The following is a 21967-nucleotide window of genomic DNA, read 5'->3' as shown; positions in this document are numbered from 1 at the left end:
CACATGGAGTTTATCTTGGGAATTCAAGCTTAGTAGAATTAGTTCAAAAATCCATCAATGTAATTCTCCTTATTAACAAAACAAAATCTATGATTATCTCAATAAATGCAGAAAAAACATTTAACAAAACTTAACACCTCATCATGGCAAAAAATAAGCAAACTAGGAATTAATGGGGATTTTCTCAACCGGATTAAGGGATGTGAGGAATGTTCAAAAACCTACAGCTAACACCACAATTAATGATGGAAGACTGAAGACTTTCCACCAAGGATCAGGACAAAGCAAGGTTGTACACTCTTACCACTTCTATTAAACTTTGTACTGTACGTCCTAACCAATGCAATAAAGCACAGAAAAGAAATAAAAGGCATACCAACTGGAATAGAAGCTATAACATCATCTTTATTCCCGACAACATCCCCATACACATTTACAAAAATTAAAGGATTTTACAGAAAAGCTACTAAAACTAATAATTGAGTTTAGGAAAGTTGCAGCAATATATAAAATTTAATTTTATATGTAGCATAAATATACAAAATTTAATTGTATTTCTGCAGACTAGCAGTGAACAATTGGAAAATATTTAAAAACAATGCCACTTTAACAGCATTGAAAACTATGAACTAATTAGGGATAAATTTAATAGCATTATGTTCCAGATCTGTACACCCAAAACTACAAACCATGTTGAGAGAAACTAAAGATCTAAAGAAATGGAAACTAGACCATGTTCATGGACTGGAAGACCTAAAACTGTTAACAAGTCAATTCTCCCTAATTTGATCTATAGATTCAACAAAATTACAATCAAATCTCCCCAGGGTATTTTTTTTCTTTTAACAAATTGACAGGTTGATTCTAAAACTGATATTGAAATGCAAACTATCCAGAAGAGCCAAAACAAAAGTTGGAGGATTTACCCTGATTTCAAGACGTGCTATATAATCAATATGTGATATTGGCATAAGAAACATGTAGATCAAACAAACAGAATATAAATCCAGAAATAAATCCATGCATACACACACACACACACACACACACACACACACACACACACACACTCAATACATTCAACTGATTTTTAACAATGATATCAAGATAATTCAACAGGAAAAGTAGTCTTTTCAACAAATGGTGCTGGAACAACTAGATATCCACATGCAGAAAGAACTTCAACCCTTACCTCACACCACACACACAAAAAAAATAATTCGAAATGGACCAGTTAATCACAGACCGAAACCTAATAACTAAAGACAATAAAACTTCTGTAAGAAATCATAAGAGAGAATCTTTGCTAACTTGGAATAGCAATTAGAACTCATATATAGCTGGTGGGAATAAAATGGTACAACCATTTTTCAAAAATTTACCAGTACTTTATAAAGTGAAACCTTTATTTCCCACATGATTGAGCAAGTGCTCTCCTAGTTATTTACAAAAATAAAAACATATGCCCCGCAGAAAACCAGTAAGTTCATAATAATGGATAAGTACATTGTGGTGTATCGATTCAAGAAACTACTACTTAGCAATAAAAAGCAATGACCTACCTAAGCAACAATAAGAAGCCCGACAAAGACAACTATACTCATATATGATTCCATTTATAAAAAAATTCTAGAAAAAGTACAATGAATCCACTGTAACAGTAGATCAGTGGTTACCTGGGTGTGGTAGATTCACAGATGCATACATTTGTCAAAACTCATGACACTGTACTTACTTGCTTAAAATAAGTATATTTTATTGCATGTAAATTATACCTCAATAAAGCCAGGTAATCAAAACTTTTTGTATTAATGGAAGAATCCATGTAAAAAAAAAAAAACTCTCAATAAAATTTACTTTTAATATAGCCCAAGAACCATCTTGCTTATCTCCAAGGTAACCGTGAATCTCGTATAAAGTATATAATATTTTCCAAAAAATTATTTTCATGCCTAACTACATCGGAACACTAGTTAATGATTCATATTTATTAACCTTAAATAAAGAGAACTCGTGAAATTTCTGGAAACTGAACCATTTCATGAAGTTTGTTAGCGATGTTAGGATGATGTCTTGCCCAACTACAACAGCAGACTATAAATAGAAATTTGCTCCTTCCTCTACAGTAACATATACTCCGTATCTCTGGGAATGACATGCCCACTTAAAGAACTTATTTCCCAGCCTCCCTGAGGTTAAGCAAGGCCAGATGTGTCCTAAGGAACTTCCTGGAAGTTTCCTTTATAAGGAGGGGGTGTGGCCTTTCCACTTTTCCTCCTCCTATCTATCTAGAATGCCACCAAGGTGACTAGAATTTGAACAGCCATCTCGGACAATATGCTACCTGTGATAAACTAAAGATGATTTAGGGGCCGGCCCGGTGGCTCAGGCGATTGGAGCTCCGTGCTCCTAACTCTGAAGGCTTCCGGTTCAATTCCCACATGGGCCAGTGGGCTTTTAACCACAAGGTTGCCAGTTCGATTCCTTGACTCCCGCAGGGATGGTGGGCTGTACCCCCTGCAACTAGCAACGGCAACTGGACCTGGAGCTGAGCTGTGCCCTCCACAACTAAGACTGAAAGGACAACAACTTGACTTGGGAAAAAGTCCTGGAAGTACACACTGTTCCCCAATAAAGTCCTGTTCCTCCCACCCCAATAAAATCTTTTAAAACAAAAACAAAAAACTGTGTGGTTACCTAGGTTTTTACCTTGCCCGTCATCGACCAAAAAAAATAAACTATCCTAATTTTTTATTTCCAAATGATTCCTCAATTTGGAATAAAGCAGTCTAAGAGGGGGGGAAAAATCTATCCGCCTATCTGTGGGAAAGAATTTTAAGCTGTATTACTCCATTAATCTCTGATGAAACTTTAAAAAATGTAAACTGTATTATCACTCCATTAATCTCAGGCAAATCTATATGCTCCAGTGATTTCTACCTTCATGCTTTCACTGAATTATATGGTCTACACTGTTAATTTTTAAAAGGCTCGGGGTGGGGGAAAAAAGAGACCAATGTTTGGAACAGCTGTGGGGAGCTTCGCAGAAACCCTAAACTGATTTAGAAAGAAGAAGAGCGCACAATATAACGTACTGGTTAAAGTGGTCATGCTCTGAAGTCAGTGACTCAGCTCCATCACTTGCAAAGCTCCGTGAATTTGGGCAAGCTACTTACATTTCATACTTCAGTTTTCTTATCTGGAAAATGGGAAGAGTGGTATATATCTCATAGGATCTTGGTGAGAAAATGTACATAGCCGGCAAGCAGTGAAACAGTTCCAGGTATTCAGTAAGCACCTTAGAAAAAGCAAAAGCTCTGAAAGGAGACGATGCATAACACATAAAGGTCTGACTTGAAATACAGGTTCCTATTAGTGAGTGGCTAGAAATTTTAAATAGAAAAAAGAAAACAAACGACTTTTTAGAGATTAAATACTTTTAAAAATAAGAAAATTCACAGAATATATATGAATGAAAAGATAGTCATAAACTCATTAGAAATAAACTAAAAATTGAGTGTTTTATTTCATGCTCAGAATGGAAAAACTTAAAATGAATAAGTTTTACTAAGGCTGAGGATAGAAGAAATGCACATTTATATAGTGCACATATGAATGTAAACTGGTATATCTTTTTAAAGAATTTATGGCTGTAACTATCAATTTAATGTATACTGCACTATTACAGAAAAAAAAAGGATCTTAATGTTTATTACAGTTGATAATTAAATAATTACACCCCATCCTATGAAACAGGATTCAACTGTCAAAAAAATAATAATAATGAATGAGGTATATCTAAATTTACTGACTTGAAAATATTCTAGGACAATGTTAAACAGAAAAGCATGTTGCAGGAAAAGTTGGATAATTAGCCCATTTGTTAGTTTTTTTAAAACAAATACGTTCGTCATTAAGAGAATGCATAAACTGTGGTATACAACTGAATTACAACTGCACACTGTTGGAACATTAATATGGTGAATGTGTAAATAAAAAAAATTTATTAAAAGTAAGAGACACATTGCCACTAATTCCCCTCAAAATACTCCCCCTCGCTTCGAACACACTTATCCCATCGTTCTTGCCACTTTCTGAAGCAGTTCTGGAAGTCCTCTTTCATGTCTTTAGTTGCGCTGTCATGGCTGCCTCTATGCTGAATCATTTTGACTTTGGGGAGGAGCCAGAAGTCGCATGGTGCCAGATCTGGTGGATGAGGACACACTGTAATGTTTTTATTTGACAGAAATTGCCACATACCAGAAGCAATGTGTGACACGTTGCAGTGTCATGATAGAAGATGATTTACGGCACACTTTAAAACACACCTTCTCTCAACCGTAGCTCACACCCGACTGACTGCACTGAACAAGCTGAAACTTGTCACACACTGTTACTAAGATTTGATGTGCCGCTTCCTGTATTGAAGATCCCTGCCTTTCAGTTGAATAGCACTCAGCAGCAGCATTCACTGTAGTTTTTGATCACAACAGAAAGGCTCCACGTTACACATCACTTCTGGTACGGCAATTTCTGTCAAATAAAAACATCCTGGTGTGTTTTCATCCACTTTATTCACCAGATCTGGTACCAGGTGACTTCTGGCTCTTCCCCAAAGTCAAAATGACCATGAAAGCTAAACGTTTTGAATCAATTCAGGACATCAAGGCAGCCAGAACAGTGCAACTAATGACACGAAAGAGGACTTCCAGAATTGCTTCTGAAAGTGGCAAAGAACGACGGGACAATGTGTTCGAAGCGAGGGGGAGTATTTTGAGGGGGATTAATGATAATGCGTCTTTTATAGTAATAAATTTATTTAAACAGTCACCGTATTTTTTGACCACACCTCACATATATACCGGGGGTGCCAAAAAAATGTATACACATATTAAGAGATGGTCAACATTGCTCAAGCAGTAGTTCGCTGTAATCAGAAGTATCTGGGCGCTGATGGGAACCACTTTGAGCACCTCTTGTAATTGCAGAAGTCAAACGTGACTTGTATTCATCTTTTGCTATCAGGATATATTATTACAATTTTAATAATTTTTCCTTTCTTAAAATGTGTATACATTTTTTTGGCACCCTGTTTACACACACATACACTAAACATTCATGATTAAAACTATTTTTAATAGGAAATGATAAACATAAAATTCTGGATAATATTTACCTCTGAAGGAAGAAGAAGAAAGAAAATGGGAAGAGAAGGGAACCACAGGACTATGTAAATGATAAAATATTATTTTTCTTACTCTGGGGTATTAGATACATGGGTGTTCGTTGCATTGTGATTCTTTGTACCTTATGTATGATTTATACATGCTATTTTTATCTACTCCATATCTAATAAAAACAGTTTTGAAACTGCATATGTGTATAGGCACACATATACACAAAAGCAAGAAAAAACCTGGAACAATAAAAATCAAACTACTGGTAGTTACCTCCCCGTGAGGGAGGGAACCTTCATGTTTATGTTAGATCCTTCAATATTACTTGAACTTGAAAATAATTATGTAATGTTTTATTAAATTTATAAAATAAATTAAAACTTTTCTCTTAAAATTATAATTTTGAAAATTGTAACCATATGGAAAATGTTAGTGCATACAGCTGAATAAAGAACTATATTTATACTGTGATTACTTCTATGTACAAAACCCAAGCACATTAGCAAGAACAGAAGAGTTGGGGTAAATCTGACTTAATGGAGTGGCTGGATTATGGGTAATTTTTTTATAGTTTTAATTTCTTGGAAATTTTATTTCATAGAACAATTCTGTATTTCATTAGTGCAACCTCACTTGGAGAGAAATGAAAGAAAAATGACAAGTGCAAGAAAGCCAACTCTCTACCTTCAGGGTAGCCAAGTGAAAAATCTACCCACATGGGAAGGCTGAATGAATTACAGCCAACTGACAATAGATAGCGCGTGCTGTGCCAGTAAGTGCACTCAAAACAACTGGAGAGGATCCCCACCACACCAAGGAGATTACATCAAAAGGTTCTGAAGTGCATGTGTACAATGACGCGCTTAACTAAGAACTGGCACTGCCAAGTAAAAGTGCCATAGGGGCATGGAAGGCTCCAGTTCACAGGGAGCCCAGGAATGTGCTGGAAAAGAAAAGGGGTATGGAGGGACGGACAGAGACAGAGAGAGAGGGAGGAGGGAAAACTTTTCCTAATATGTGAGGAAAAATATGACACGGCATAACAATTACACTCTTGATACCTATAAAATATTATACAATCCAAAAGCTAAGTGCTGAGGGAACAAAGAACAGAATGACAGGAATGAAAATTTAAAGGACTCCAAAATCAGAATGAGGAACAGGCAGCAAAGACACACACAGTTTTGTTGTCTTTACATATGTCCTCCCTATTCTATCCACTGTGCCAGTTCCTAAAAATTGGCAATTTCCACAAAGACAAGAAGAAAAACAGAGGTAAAAGTCTATTTCATCCTCCTACCAAAAACATCACTGATATGAAATTAATATAAACAAATCTTTTAAATAAAAAACTAAATGAAAACATCCCAAAGCAGATCTGCAAAGAAAAAAATTGTAATATGCTTTCTGAGCTTACCACTATTGAAAGCAGAGGCCTATGTAACAAAGGCTGACGGAGAGAGCCAACTGCTGTTAGGGTACCTCCTCCATTTTCTTTTTCCTATTAAGGTTTCTCCGTGCCCATTTCTAATAATCAAAATTTCATGAGCTCCTCTCCTGCCAAAATATTCTGATTCCCACCACCCATCCCACGAGTCCTGCCTTCTCCTTTCTTCCCCACCTTTGTTCTCCACACCTCCTTTCTCTTATAAGTGTTTCTTCTCTCAACTTAAAAGAGAAATATTATTCTCACTGCCTCCAATCTTTTCTGAAAATTGGCAGGTTATAAACGCTAATGTTTGATTTTATTTTATTTTTACAGTCCCCTGCCTTTCTGTCCCCAGCTTCTGTAGAAACTTAATTTTAAAGGTTTGAGTTCTGTAGGGCTCAGTGAATACTTTCATATACACATAGGCGTACACACCTGTAATCAAAGTGTAAGTCTTCTGCTAACTACAGCTCAGGGGTGTTGCCAACTGTTCCTCCCTGTTATGCATACACAGAATGCAAATGCCACAAAACCATCATTTGATTCCTCTCCTATGACACAGAGAATTGGTCACCACATCCTGTCAATTCTACCTCCAAAATATTACCTGAATCCATATTTCTTTCTCTCCATGCCTCCTGGCCCTGCATAATTTCTCACATCCAGACTACTCTAAGAGCCTTCTCTCTGCCTTCAGTTTGTCTGCTATTACAATCCACACTCCACAGAGCCCACATGAGTTTTCTCTCTGAATCATAAAGCTGATAATACCCTTTCGGCATTCCCATGTGCATACAGAATAAGCTTTCAGTTCCTACATGTCATCCAGTCTGGCACCAAACATCACCTTTCGATCTTGTCTCCCATCTATTAAAGACTAGGCATTAAATAAAAGGTAAGTAAATTTTTAAAAAGGAGTAATTTCCAAGAATGTCTAGAAATGTTGTTGTATGACTTATTGATGCATTATATACGTAATTACTTACATAACTGACAAACTTATTCATCCCAACCACCAAACTCAAACTTTTACAAAATAGCTATCCACATAATGTATTAAAACAGAATTGGGCAGTTTAAAGTATTTCTATTTTGGGCGGCAGGTTTGCTCAGTGGTTAGAGTGCAGTGCTCATAACACCAAAGTCGCCGGTTTGATTCCCACGTGGGCCAGTGAGCTGTGCCATCCACAAGTAGATTAAAAAAAACAATGACTTAACTTGGAGCTGATGGGTCCTGGAAAAACACACTGTTACCCAACATTCCCCCCAAAAAATTTTTATAAATCTATTTGCAGTTCCAATATTAAAATGTAAGACGGATCACAAGAAATCTAAGATCAGTAGTTATTTTCTAAAATGAGTATTACCATGTATCAACAAATTTCTGTTTTCTGGAAATAAAGTCAACTCTTTTGGGTTTTTAACAGTGTATCACACCTACCATATGAGAAAGTCTGGCAACAAAATCAAAGTTACTTTAGAAGCTAAGCGCCTACCTTAGGGAGCCCTATTCATTTTCCATCTAGAATATTCCTTGAGTTTATCATAAACTACCAAAACAAACTACTCATCTTAACAGACTCATTAGAAAAGTTTCCTAAGAACAAATACTTTTTTTTAAAATAAAATTTACTAAAGAAGCCAGTTTATTAGCTTACATATCAAAGTATGAGTTCTCCTGAGAAACGTTCCACTGTTTAATTAAATGTTATAGGATCTTGCAGACAGACTCAAGAATAGCACCATCTGTCTGGGTTACAAAGCTCAGTTTCACTATGATTATCACCAAACAGCAACAAAATATCATAGGTATCTCTCTCAAGTAATTTATGGACAACTAATGAATTTAGTCTATTCGGGATCACAAAACTTGATTCAATCCATGCAGATGATTACACTTTGTATGTAAACCAATACATTTTGAAAAATGTTTTTAATAATTTAAACTTCAGTTAAGAACGTGTATTTCAGAAAACATTTATGGTCATCAGTAGCTAAGATGTAGATTTATGCTCTCGTATAAACTCTAAATGTTAAACTGCTCAGGTGTTACATAAATCTGTAAAATTAAAAAGTGCCCGTTGTTATTTGTTTGGGATAATCATCATGTAAGTAATTTTTCCAAAAACATTTACAGGTCTAGAATTGTATCACCACACTTTTGATAGGATTTCAACTCCCTTTTTTTAATGTGAAAAATACTTTTTAAAAAGAGAAAGAAGTAAAATCATCTATGTAATCTGAAGAATACAGAGACAAAGCTGAGAAAATTCTCACTATATTCCTGAATTCAAAAATAGAAAAGAATACTTGCCACTGCAACTGGTAATCTAAACAACTGATAGGGGCTGCCTGCTATGGTAAAGCAGCCTCTACACCTCCTCTAACGCTGACTATTAAGGCAGAGCACGATGAAGTGAAACCCTAAATAGATGAGTGCCACTGTCCGGATCTTCCACTGGGAAAGAAACCACATGAATGGGATGCCAGACGGCTTACTAGGCAGTCTCAAATGAGTAAAAAGCAACACTAAACGGGCAATGGTTAAGAGCGTTGGCCTCATAGACCAAACTTTCTACTAAAATCTTAAGAGATTATCTCAACAACATACGTTTATTTATCCCAAAGCTTTCCTTAAAGATTACTTCAGTCTCACCAAAAATGGACCTCAGGATAATATCTGATGTTTGCTAGACAGGGTACAATTTACAATTTTACTCCCCCTGGTGATAATTTGCCTTGACCCTCAGAAAGCAAAAATGCTACCCCCATTTAATTTGTCCGAATATCTAGTCTTACTAATCAATGAACCACTGAATCCACCTTCACGGACACTGTACGAAAACCAAGCACACTGAGCACTAGACTGGGAACCTGGGATCAGCCATACACGCAGGCAGGATTCTTGGCACACAACCACAATGTGCAGGTGCCAATACAGCCCAAAGGAGGGCTCTTCCCAGGGTGTTTGCTCATCATCAGAAAGACTCCCATCAGAAGGTACTGAATTGCTGACTTAGGCAACAATTTAGAGCAGAAAACACAACTAAGATAATAAATTACAAAGAGAGAAGACACGATACTGACCAAAGAAACATCCTTTAAACTAAGATTTTCTGGGCTGGTTGACTAAACTGTCTCTAAAAGCAATTCCAAAGGAAAAGGACCAAAAAATACTATGAAGAATGGCATCAGTATTTGACCCATTTCAAGGGGGCTCACTTTGAAAAACACTTCTCATTTAGGCAGATATGTATCAGTTCTGGTATGACTACCTCAAAATCACTTTTATAACTATAAATTGTGTAACTTAAGAAGGTGATATTTGACCTACTTAAAATGACCACTAAAGGGAAACAAAAATAAAGAGAGTTGATTGCAACAAGCACATCAAGCAAAACACACAATTTTTAGCTAACATTTTTAAAAAACATTTATTCAGGCTCAAGCTCACTATCTTTAATCTTTGAATTTAAAAAATACTCAAGCTACAACTGAGATTGGCCCCACTTCCTTCACACCTTCACATCTTTTATTTCTAAAGAGGTTGGCTTAATCTTTTCCTGTGCTAACCCCATCACCTGGGTTCTTGATTCCATCTCCAGCCAAACTTCTTTAATCAACCATCAACTTTTTAAATTTCTTCCATCTTTCTTTCTGTGTCTCCACTACTGTTACTCATAAGTCCACAAACACAAATGAGGCTCTCACCTGCTAAAAAATTTCTTTCAATCTACCTTTCAACCTCTTACCCTCCCCACTCCCACGTTCCTGCTTGCTTTACAATAAACTTTCTTTAACTGAAAAGTATAGCATTCATTCATTCAACAACCCACTATAATCTAGATTCTACCCTCAACAGTCAAATGTAATGATTTCAACTAAGTACCAAACTGCCCAAATAGCAAACTTCCTCATTTTCACCCCTTACCTCACTCCTGCAAAGTGCACCAAAACTGCCTTTCAAAAATCATGATTATTCTTTCTTTATTTTTATGTCAGAGAAAGCAAATTGCATTGCCTACTTAAGGCACATATAACATATACAATCATGACTTAAATGTCTAGGCTTCATGAGAAATAATCCCAGACCAAAATTTAATTTGTTTTAAATGCACAAAATTTAAAGAATGATGGGTTACACAGTTCAACAGTTCTAATTTGTCTATGTAAGAGAGCAATCCTAGAAAGGCTTTTAAACACATTATTAAACGTAATAGCATTTAACACACTTCTTTTCCCTCAATTCATTTCTCATAATAGTTTCTATATCATCTTGGATTATCTCCCACTTTTAGTTCCATATCCCATCTGCTCATTTAAGATTCACGTCTGTCCAGTTTCTGAAATATTTGTCACTTTAGTCATTAGCATTTTGCGTAATATAGCACTGTTTTTTTAAAGTTCAGAACTGAATTATTTTAGAAAACTGATGATTTTAACATTACCATTTCTTAATCTAAATTGGCCTGCCCCCACTTCAAATTTTCCACTTAACAAAAATTAGATTTCAATAAGTTTTTGTACTGTTTTTTAAAAGGAAACCAAGAACCAAGACCATAAATTAGAAATGCTCTCTTACATACCACTTCAGTAAATATTCTGAAGGACAGACCCAGGAGTTGTCAACTGAGCTTCCAAAGAATGTCCTTTCCACTCCTCTCTAGCAAACCACATCCATCCACTCCTTCAAAATCCAGTTTAAAACTCCCCTCCTGAGTTTTCTGGCTACAAGATACCATACTGTCTGTCCATGCCGCTCTCCCTCTACCCCTGCTATATAGCATCTTACAAGTTAAATAGTACATGTAGGTCTTTTTCTCACATATAAGGCCCTTAACCCTTCTGTAAACCCAAGCCAGGTTTTAATCATTTCAAACGTGTGCATATTATTCAAAAATGAATTATATGTCCAAGTTTCTCAAACATAACATACAAAAAAATTAATATTTCTAAAAACTAGTTTATTGGCTGCCCCATCTAATCTCACCCCCCCACACACACACCCATCTCCTTTTTCGTTTCACTGGGGCTCAGAAGTACTCATTTATCACACAAAATAGCTAGAAAGCTTATCTCTGGTGGTGAGTAAAGGAAGGGGGAAAAAGGTAAGGGAAGAGCTAAAGTGCGAAGAAATACAAAATCTTTTCCTAAGGACATCACAGGACCTGCCACTACTCTCGTTTTAATAAGTGTTATCAGCAAAGAGGAAGCAGCAGCAAATTCCTGCAGGAAAGTAAGTGGAAACCTGTCTCACTGCTTCCTCCCCAACTGCTGCGCTTCCCACCAGGCCCATCCTCGCCGCTCAACACTCTCCTCCAGCCTCTCCTTCAGAGGGAAATCCTGGCCGAGGCCGAGGAGAGGGCCTGGAGCCTGGGCCGGCCTCACTTCCACTGCCTGGAGCCAAGAAGGGTTTTAGGGAACGCCTGCGCCGATGGCCAGCACCACAGTCAGAGGGAAGGTGTTCCTGACATTCTAACCAGGAACAATAAATCCAAGTTCATTCCCATAAAAACTCTGCCATAAACAGCAGTTGAGTTCTCTAACACAAGTATTTAAGTACAATACAATGTAAACAGGCTAACAACCATCATTTGCAGCAACAGAAAGGTAGAGTTGTTTTTTTTATGTGAACACAAACTTACAAATTAACTTTCTGTAATATTTTAGAAGGCTGGAGATCACCTCCATGTAACACTCTACACTGCTGGATAAAAATTTGGGACATTATACACATTCAACATGACTAATACAAAAACTACAAATGTGAGAGGTGGAGTGGGCAGCTTTCCTTGCTTCAGCAAGGTCTCAACTATATTTTTAGATGTTGCCACATTACTAAATGGAAAACAGAAATTAGCTGGTAATTGAGGATACATACTTCGTTCAAACATAGTAAGGGTTGTGACATGTATGTCAGACTAAAACGTGATTTGGTCTTTAAGAAGAAAAATATATTTATTAAGTACTATTTCTGACATTCCTGAGACAAATCTCAAAATGTTAATAGAACTGCTATTTAAAGTTCAAAGAGTACTGCAGAGCTGCCAAGGAATTAATAGCTTAAACTACCAAATAAGAGCCACAGTTCAATTTCCAATCTCAGTTAGTCATAGCTCAGGGTTGGTACAGCACAATCACCAAGCATATTAAAGACACTATGCAATTATGAATCATACATACAAATGAAAAGTAACATCTAAAGATGAATTGCAAGTTTTTCTTCTCAATCATAGCTTATTTGAGGACACACAAGAACAATTAAACCTTCTACTCCCCCCAACAAAGAACAAATACAACCTAACTGCCATACTTAAAACAAGCAATTTTGCCACTTCAACTTCCTGGTTAACTACCTAAGGGCTACTCTAAAGCTTCAGTTGGTTGTAATTTGCTAGAAGTCTCTTCCTATTAAAGAACATTATCTAGTCACCCAAAGTACTTTCCTTAAAAAGCACTCAAAATGATTTTGCACACTTCCTGCCTTCCACACTTGCATCAAGTTTACAGAAGGAGAAACTGAGGCACAGAACCATTATGCAACCGACCTGATCTGATCAATCACTAGAAAAAACTTGAATACCACTCAACTTTCCTTATTGTCAGTTCACTGTCCATTTTTCTGGGCTCATGAAAAGTAATCTTAAACTGGAGGTTGAGCAAAAGCCCTCCTAACCAGCTTAAACAATGGAAATGAAAGAATCCCGGATGAAGCCCCAAACAAAATCTCCAGGGCTATCGGTTGCCTGACACTATACAAAATCTAAGTACTAAGTGAATTCCTATCCCTTTGAGGTACGATAAGCACACATCTCTTGATCAGTTGGAATCCTCTTTAATAAAGATTTTCTAGAACTCATCTAAAATATTACCAGGCCACAATCCATACTCGTATAGCCTAGATTATATATATTTGGAACACAGAGCTAAATAACATCTAAGTAAGTTCAAAGAAAAATAACATAATTATTATCAGGACCTAAGTGAGCAATGAGAACGCCCTTAGGGAGTAAGACAGAGAAAAGAATAGTTGTCCAGTAATTCATTCATTTAACAAATAGTTAATGAGCACCTAACTATGAAGAGAATGCACAGATGACTTAAACAGGGTCACTGCCCTACAGAAGCTCATATGTTTATCAGATGCGCATAGAAGGAGGTACACGGAGCAAGAGTGACTAGTTCGGCCTGTGGGAGTCAGGGAAAGCTTCACAGAGGTGACATTTGACCTACTTAAAAGATGAGTAGGATTGTGCCAGGCATATACACATGCCAAAAAAAAAAAAAAAAAAACAAAAAACAACCTAGGCGGTGGTTCCTGAGTTAGATATATGTTTTCCTTATTTCTCTTTAGGACATTAAAATTCAATCATGAGAATTGCCAACTCAAAATGTTTTTTCACACCAATTACACTCTTTTGAATACCTTACTTATTAGCTCAAATTAAACCCAGATGGATTTAATCACCTTTCTTATTTAATAAAACAATGTGGAACTATCTGAGGAAGCTTCATGTGTCTTATGCAAAAAATACTTCCTCAAAAATTTATCGACGTTCTTTGGGAATGGGAGGGTTACAGTAATGAAAGTTAATACTCTTTTAGATGACCAATCTTTGAAATTTCCACTCAATGTTATAAAATTTCTGTTCACAATTATTTTATTTGAAACAAATCATTTCCTCAAATATAATTTTAATATTAAATGTCTTAAATGTATCCAATTAATGCAATGATTTCATACAAACTAAGACTTAATTATTACAGTAAAGAGATCTAGTAAAGACTGAGAAAAGAATATTTACCTGCAATTTTACCTAATTTTCTTGATATTCCCCTTTATTCCCTTTTTCATTTTTAAGTTAACATTACAAAGTTAAACTATGTAAAATAAAGACACAAATGAAATTTTAATGTAATCAATTCCGGAGGTTCTTTTAACAGTAATGGAATTTCGCCATACTGAAAAAAGTACAAAATGTAGAAAGCTGTCAACCAGGGCTCTGTGCTGTTTCACAGTAGTAGAAATACGGTTTTAATAAGATTCTACCACAATTCATCTAGAATGAGAAAGTAAAACACATAATAAACCAGAGTATGGAGATGCCAATGACATAATATTTTCCCTTGGACACAACAGATTCTCATCTAGAAAAAAAGAAGAAGAAAAAAGTCACCTTTTTCCTTTTTTTCAGACTGGAATCTAAATGTACTCTAAAAAGATTTTATTAGCTTAAAGGAGGAAAACAACTCCACTCCAACAAACATAACTAAAACATGCTAACATAAACACGAGTAAAACAGGAGTTCCTAAAAGACTACTACAGCCAATTTAAGAGGACAGAATCTATTGCATACAACAGATGATTTTAAAAATCAAATAACAAAACAATGTAGTAGAGTAAGGGAACTGTCTCTGAAATAAATGAGTCACAACATTTTAAGAAAATTTAAAACTATTTTCATATCAACTAAAGCAAAGATAGAAAACGATGATGTACATAAGTGACTTTATACTAAACAAAAAGTGGGCAGGCATACATATTTCATTCATGCAAATAAGTCTGAATTTACAATTCCCCGTTTATGTTAATATTTACCAAGATTAATGGAAAATCATCTCCCCTATGTAATGAAGTGAATTCCCCCAACAGAATAAAGCTAACACCTTCAAATCTTTCGAATAAACAATGAAAGCATATACTATAAAAGGAAATTATCTGAACCAGATCAAAAAGAAGTTCAATGACTCAGTTGGGGGGGAGTCCTAAATTCCAAGAATACATTACAAATACTGATTCATTAATTCCAAAACTCTAAGCAAGTCCTATGAAACAAATTATGTGTATGAATGCTCTTTAAAAACTATACCCCACAGCACATTTTGAGGCTACCTAATTACCTCACTTTGCAATGCATTAAATGTAATTTCTCAGAATAGGAATGTTTATAAAATGACAAAATAGAAAATTCTGGTAGCCAACACTACACAACACACAGAGTCTGGAAAGCAGATTAGTACACCATACATTTTAAACAAATGACACTAAGCAATGTTGCAGAAATTTTTTCTCCATTTCTAGTAAATGGTTGCAATGCACAGTTCAGTAATAATACCTAACATTCAACCATATCACAAATTATCATAAACTTTGTCTAACCTCCCTCACTGGCTGGCTAGCATCTGTGAAATAAATGTATCACCCACTCTCAGAAAAAAACAAATCAGCACCTTCTACTACTAGTTTAAAGGAGAACAGTACTATTTTATCCATATCAAAAATAAGTTAAATAATCTGAGAAAAATGTCTATTGTATCTTTGAATCAAACTTTGAGAGACAGTTGAATTAACTGTTCACAAACAAAATCGAAATAGGCAATCTTATTACTATGTACACTGAGTTTCGTCTCAATTTTAAATAATTTGACAACTATAACTACAGAATATACTATGTTTTGCAAAAGGTTATCATAATTTATGGCATATAGTACAAACTGGTGACAGAGGATCTTCTTTATTAATCTCAAGAGTAGAAGAGATTTCTGAAAGTGTGATGAATACAATTAACTCACAATTAACTAGGTAGGCTAAATTAGTGAACAAAAAAGATGAATCAATTTTTCCATACCTAATTAATATAATCCACTACTATAACTTAATGTTACTTAAAGGAATGCCTTAAGAGATTTTTTCCAAATAAATACCTAATCCAATCATGAAAAAAATGACCAAAACATTCCAAAAACAGTGCTAAGCTATACAGGCACCTGGCATAAACGCAATAAACCCTCCCTGTCCTAAAGGAACCCCGTCTCTATTCTCACAAAGAAGAAACAGACCCAACCTAACTTCCTCTCAATGTGCACTTCAAGCAATAACACAGCAACATATTTTGTAACATGCAAGTCTTGGGTACATTATTTTCTCTTTAAAATTATGAACTCATCACACGTACAAATGGCTCTTTAAAACGGTCCAGTAAACTGTTACACTATGCCTTAAATTGCTGTCTATTATGTACTTAAAAATATTTACTAGCAATTGGAGGTTAATATGGCAACTATTACCGGGTGGCAATTATTGCTATTAAAAATATATAAATACTGTAACACCATGTGCTACTAACAACAAAAGGCTAAACAAAAAACACCCATTAGCAAATTATAAACATTTTCATTAAAGAAAATGAACCATCGTGAAAAAAAGATGTTTTAAATGTAAATACTAAAACTGAAATTAGGATGGAAAAAAAAAAATACCCTGTGTATGTATTTTGGCACTTGAGAAGATTAGAGAAATCAGTCTTTTCCTCATTTTCAATTAATAGTACGCCCCATTTGGTTCTAGCTGAAAAGAATGGATCTCAAAGTTTCTACATTTACAACTGTGTTCCCTTTCTGCAAAAAAACAAATCTCTTAAGAAAAAAAAAGTCAACAGATTACCTTAAAAGTTTCAAATATAGAACTAATGGTCCTTGATAGGAATTAAGTACTAATGTGTGTATGTGTGTTTCAATTGAGGGAGGAAGAATTTGATATCATCACCCAATTACCCCATAGTCAGGGAGATTCCAAGCAAATAAAACATGAATGTGGATCATACATACCTAAGAATTAGACTGCTTCATATCAAAGAGTATATACTTAAATCTAGTTAAAGGATACAAAATTGCTTTTCTCTGTATCATCTCAGTAGAGAAACAAACCTAAAGATATACTTACATCTGGAAATTATAATGTCTTCACACAAGGGTGAGTTGACATACCATAGGGTGCACTGTTCCAGTTTCCAAAAAGGCAGATTTAACACACTTAAATGAATTATAACTGAGTGAATATATAACAAGAGTCTCCCAGAAATTTGATGGACAGCATGAGAAAACAGTTTGGAGTCACAAAGGCACAGCTAGGCATGCATTTAATGCAGTAGCTACAAATCTCACAACAGTAAGAATAAGAAATATACAATGACCCATATCATGTATACACAATGGCATTTTCATGTTAGGAAAGGGGGGCAGGAGTTGACAGAGAATTTAAGAAATTTGATGCCACAGAAACTGATGCAGTAGAAAATCAGAAAGCAAAATAAGTAAAGGACTAACAAAAATCTTAAGGCACCTGATTGCACAATCAACTTTTGCTAAACCATAATGAACACCTCAAGGTAATACAAAGTCAGTGGGTCATTACTGTGGTACAGACTTTAATCTCCGGTTTATATTTCAATCCACGTAAATGTGAGTATCTGGGTAAATTCTCTATAAACAATACTTTTCTCTGCTCAGAAAACTGCAGACCAAAAAGAAAAATATATGCTATTATTAAGTACATAGAGTTCTTACAATACATGCTTTATTTTGAATAGGTGATGATTTTATCACGTTTGGAATTAATTATTCCATACAATGTACTTTAGGCAACATATTTTTAATATTCTAGGTTGTTGCTTTGTGTGATTTTCAAGAAAAATTCTCAGTTTGGAATGAGAAACGTTTACAATAATCAGCAGCTTTTTAACTGAGTCATAATTTTTAAAGAAAATTAGCAACTTATCCACCAGCCACATACAAGTGAATGTAGACATTTCAGTCCTTTAAAAAATTTCAACCCACGCATTTCTGCAGTTCTGAATTTCCAAATTTCAAACTAAAGAGTAATTCTGTTTTAAAAAAAAAGAAAGTATATTCAAAAATCAATTCCTGGTTTAAAGAGGTTTAGGACAGAAATACTCAAAGCACAAACCTTTACTAGGCCATAAAGTACAGAATCCTCTCATATAAAATTGTTTGTTTCTCCAAAAGAACCTCAAGCATCTTATCTCTTTAACATTATTATCCTTACTTAAGCTTAAAAGAAAGATAAAAGAAATATATCCTACAGACTGGCTACACACATTATATACTTTCATTTGTCTACAAAATCTATTGTATATAAATCAGCCCCATATACATAAGACATTACCAGTCAGCATGATATATGGTAATTTGGAGGATCCCTGCTCACTAACATTGGTCTACTTGGTTATTTTAATTACCTGTTAAAGTGTCAATGTGGTCACCAGCCGCCAAACAAAAACCATTTTAAATACACCTTAATCAATATATTTGCTAATCTATGAAAGTCCCTGAACTTGACTGACACTAAATGATAGACTGAGAGGGAGAAAAGGAAAAATGAGTTTTATTCCCATATATCAAAAGATCAAGTGAAAATCATCAGCACTGAGAGGAAGAATCACAACTTATAATTGAATTTTAAGATTAAATATCTGAATAAAGATGCTGGGAGAAAAAAAAAAAATCGACCTGATCTTACTATAGTGAAAGCAAGGATACTATGCCAGTCTTGTAGATAAAAATCGCATGTTTTGATTTTTTTAATCTGCATAATGAAACATATTTAATAAAATAACACTTACATTTGAAAAGTTGGCAAGAATTTGTATTTACCCACTAGTCTCAAAGAAAAAAGCATCTATGGTACTCATAATTAAATGTAACTAATTACAATTTCAACACTAAATTATTTATCCAGTGTAAACAAGGATTAAGAGCAAATAATGTTTCTATCTACAGCAGAGGTTACAGAAAACAATTTCCAAAAATGCATCCTGTCCAAAAGGCAGTCCCCCCAAAAAGGGTACACAACTTAAAATAAGTTGGTTTTTTTTTTAAGGCTAAATTAAACAAACCGTTTAGCCAATTTTCCAATTATATTCTACGCTTGAAACATAATTGCCTTACATCTGTTTACAAATCTTTGCTCAATATTTAAACAAATTCGTAGTCTCCCGGGCACATAGCTATACATACAGTAACTCATGCACAAAGCACATATTTAAAGACCACGCACTGCAATTATTAGCCTAAACGCCAGGTTTAACAACGTGAATGTTTTCAGAGCTAGGTAATACGACCCAATAAAAAGCAAAGATGGCATTTACCACCAAATGTCACTGCCACCGCCAAGGAAGAGTTGCTGGAGCCCTATACATTTTTAATTTCGATGAATCTAGACGCCTTCGTCGGGTGCCAGGCTTCCCGGAGAACAATTGACACCCTAACTGCTTCAAGATTAAGGCAGGCGATTCAAATCCGAAGGAAAAGTTGTCAATTATCAGAGAGAGAGCGCGAGAGAGGCGAAGGCAGATAAAAGCGATGTTATCAAACCGCCCAGCTTGTTGCTTTTTTGTGTGTGTGTGGATTCGTTGTCAGGATAGAGAAAACAGTTTTTAAAAGACACAGGAGGAGAGAAAGAAGAAAAAGCTTTCTCCACCTTCCGTCGGCTCGGTGCAATGGCTTTAGGGCTCTCCAGCGTAGTAAGCCCCGAGAGGCAGGCGGCTGTCGATGTTTACAATCGCGGGAGCTTGGTGTGCAAGAGTCCTTTACTGACACAATCGCATTCAATCAACTGTTTTCGGGCGAAATTGCAGGTGTCATTATGGAATTTTTTTAAAAAATTCAAAAGGCGGGCGGGCGAGCAGCCGATCCGACAAGGGGGGGAGAAGGCTGCTTATCGCAGGCGCGGGCAGCACAAGGCAAAGCCTTTCACATTTAGGGGAAAAAAGGGGGGAAAGGGAGGGGAAGGGGGGTGTGATTGCAACAGAGGGTGGGCGTTCGAAGTGCGACCCAGAATCAGCAGCTTTGAGACTTCCACATGCAAATTCCACGCCGAGCGCCGCGCTCACAAATGATTTTTAAAGAGCCAAATAAACACTGGATGGGATCCAAGGCGAGGGAGAGACGATCCAAAAGGGGGAGAATCGGCAAGAGGCGAACAGCGGGGAGAAGCGAGGGAGGGGCGAAGTCCCGGCGGCGGGAGGAGAAAGTTGGTCGGCGGCGGAGGTCGGGGACCCCCCCCCGACACGGCCCCCCTCCCCGCAGCCCGGCTACTCACCAGCGAGAAGAGGTTGGAGTGACAATCCTCCAGGCTCGCCCCGTTCGCCACCCAGTTCGCTGCCGCAGTCATGATCCTCCGCGAGCCCGGCCGCCAGAGCGGGGCATGTCGGAGCGAGGCGTCCGAGGCGAGGCCGGGCCGGGCGGCGGCGCCTCGCTGGGGAGCGCGGGGCGGCCGGGCCGCCGCCGCCGCCGGGGAGGGCGCGAGGGCCGGCGGGCTGGCGGCAGGCGCCGCGGCGACGCCGCGCCGGGGCGGCGGGCCCGGGCCGGCGGGGGTCCGCGGCGGCCGCGCGGCTCCTTCCTGCTCGGGCGGCGGCGGCGGCGGCTCCCGGGGCTCCGGCGGCGGCGGGGGGCGCTGTCCGCGCGGCCCGGCGCCCTCCCCGCTTCTCAGGGCCGCTGCTGCCTCCCGGGCTGGCGCTGCGGGCCGGTCGCCGCCTCCGCCTTCCCTGTTCCTCAGCCGCCGCCGCCGCCGCCTTGTTTATCTCCAGCCACCGACTCCCCCTCGGCCCCCGCCGGCGCGTGAGGGGAGGCGAGCCCCGGGGCCGCCGCCGCCGCCTCGGAGCCGCCGCCGCCGCGGAGCGCGAACTCGCGAAGGGGGGGGTGCGGACGAAGCCAGCGGGCGACCCCGGCAGCCGAGCGACGTCCCCTCCTTCCTCTTCCTCCCCCACCCCCCCCTTCTCCCCAGTCAGCCTCGCTTCTCCTCCCTCCCCGGGCTCGCTTGCTCTGACAGCAATGGCGGCCGCCGACCGCGGCCCGGCCCGCCATTGGCTAGCGCCGAGTCACGTGACGGGCGCCGGCCGCGCGGGGGGGCCGGGGGCTGGCGGGGGAGGGGCCGGAGCGGCGGCGGCACGCCGGCGGCTCGCGGGCGGCGCTGCTGAGCTAATCGTGGCCGGGTTCTCCGGCCGGGAGACCGAGGAAGACGGAGAAGGAGAGAAAGAAGTGCGGGTGGCGCGGCTCCCGGGCGGGCGGCGGCTGGCGGGGCCGAGGCGGCGGTGGGCTGCTTCGCGTGGGCGCCGCGCCCCGCCCCCTCGGGGGCACAGATCTTTGCGGGGCGCGACCGCGAGCCCTAGGAACGCCGGTGGCGGCCGCAACGGAAGGCTCCAGTTCCCTCGCCTGTGCCCCCGATCGGCGCAGGCCGGCTGGCGTGGCGGGGGCTCGCTGTGAGCCAGGCAGGAGGTTCAAATGCTACGGGGAGTGTCTCGTGGAGGTCGCACTCCGTTGTCCGCGTTTTGCAGATGAGAAAACTGAAGCACAAAGAGATTAAGTCGAAGAGATTAAGTCACTTGCCGAGGTCGCATAGCGGGGAAGAGGAGGCGGAATTCGAACCCCTGTACCCATGCACAGTGAGGCTGAGCTCTTACACTAGGTTTTATAAGCCTCGCCCAGGGATATACATGGCTACCACTTAGTGAGCGCTTACTGTGTAGGAAGCAATATGCACGGAATACAGAAATGCCTTTG

General features: G+C 38.5%; 1 protein-coding gene across 2 annotated transcripts in view; it reads right to left on the bottom strand.

The window, feature by feature from the left end:
- MED13L (mediator complex subunit 13L) overlaps window positions 1-20720 on the bottom strand; it is a 271505-nt gene extending 250785 nt beyond the window's left edge. The window contains exon 1 of one of the 2 annotated variants that reach the window (XM_074321653.1): window positions 20508-20720. In XM_074321653.1, the coding sequence (XP_074177754.1) occupies window positions 20508-20579 (72 nt within the window). In that variant the 5' untranslated portion in view covers window positions 20580-20720. The remainder of the gene's footprint in view (window positions 1-20507) is intronic. The other variant, XM_074321652.1, reaches the window with a different exon arrangement.
- Window positions 20721-21967: the final 1247 nt, after the last annotated feature.

The sequence above is a fragment of the Rhinolophus sinicus genome, linkage group LG16 (assembly GCF_036562045.2).
Source record: "Rhinolophus sinicus isolate RSC01 linkage group LG16, ASM3656204v1, whole genome shotgun sequence".
NCBI classification, from domain to species: domain Eukaryota; kingdom Metazoa; phylum Chordata; class Mammalia; order Chiroptera; family Rhinolophidae; genus Rhinolophus; species Rhinolophus sinicus.
This window is presented reverse-complemented; position numbering and strand designations above follow the sequence as displayed.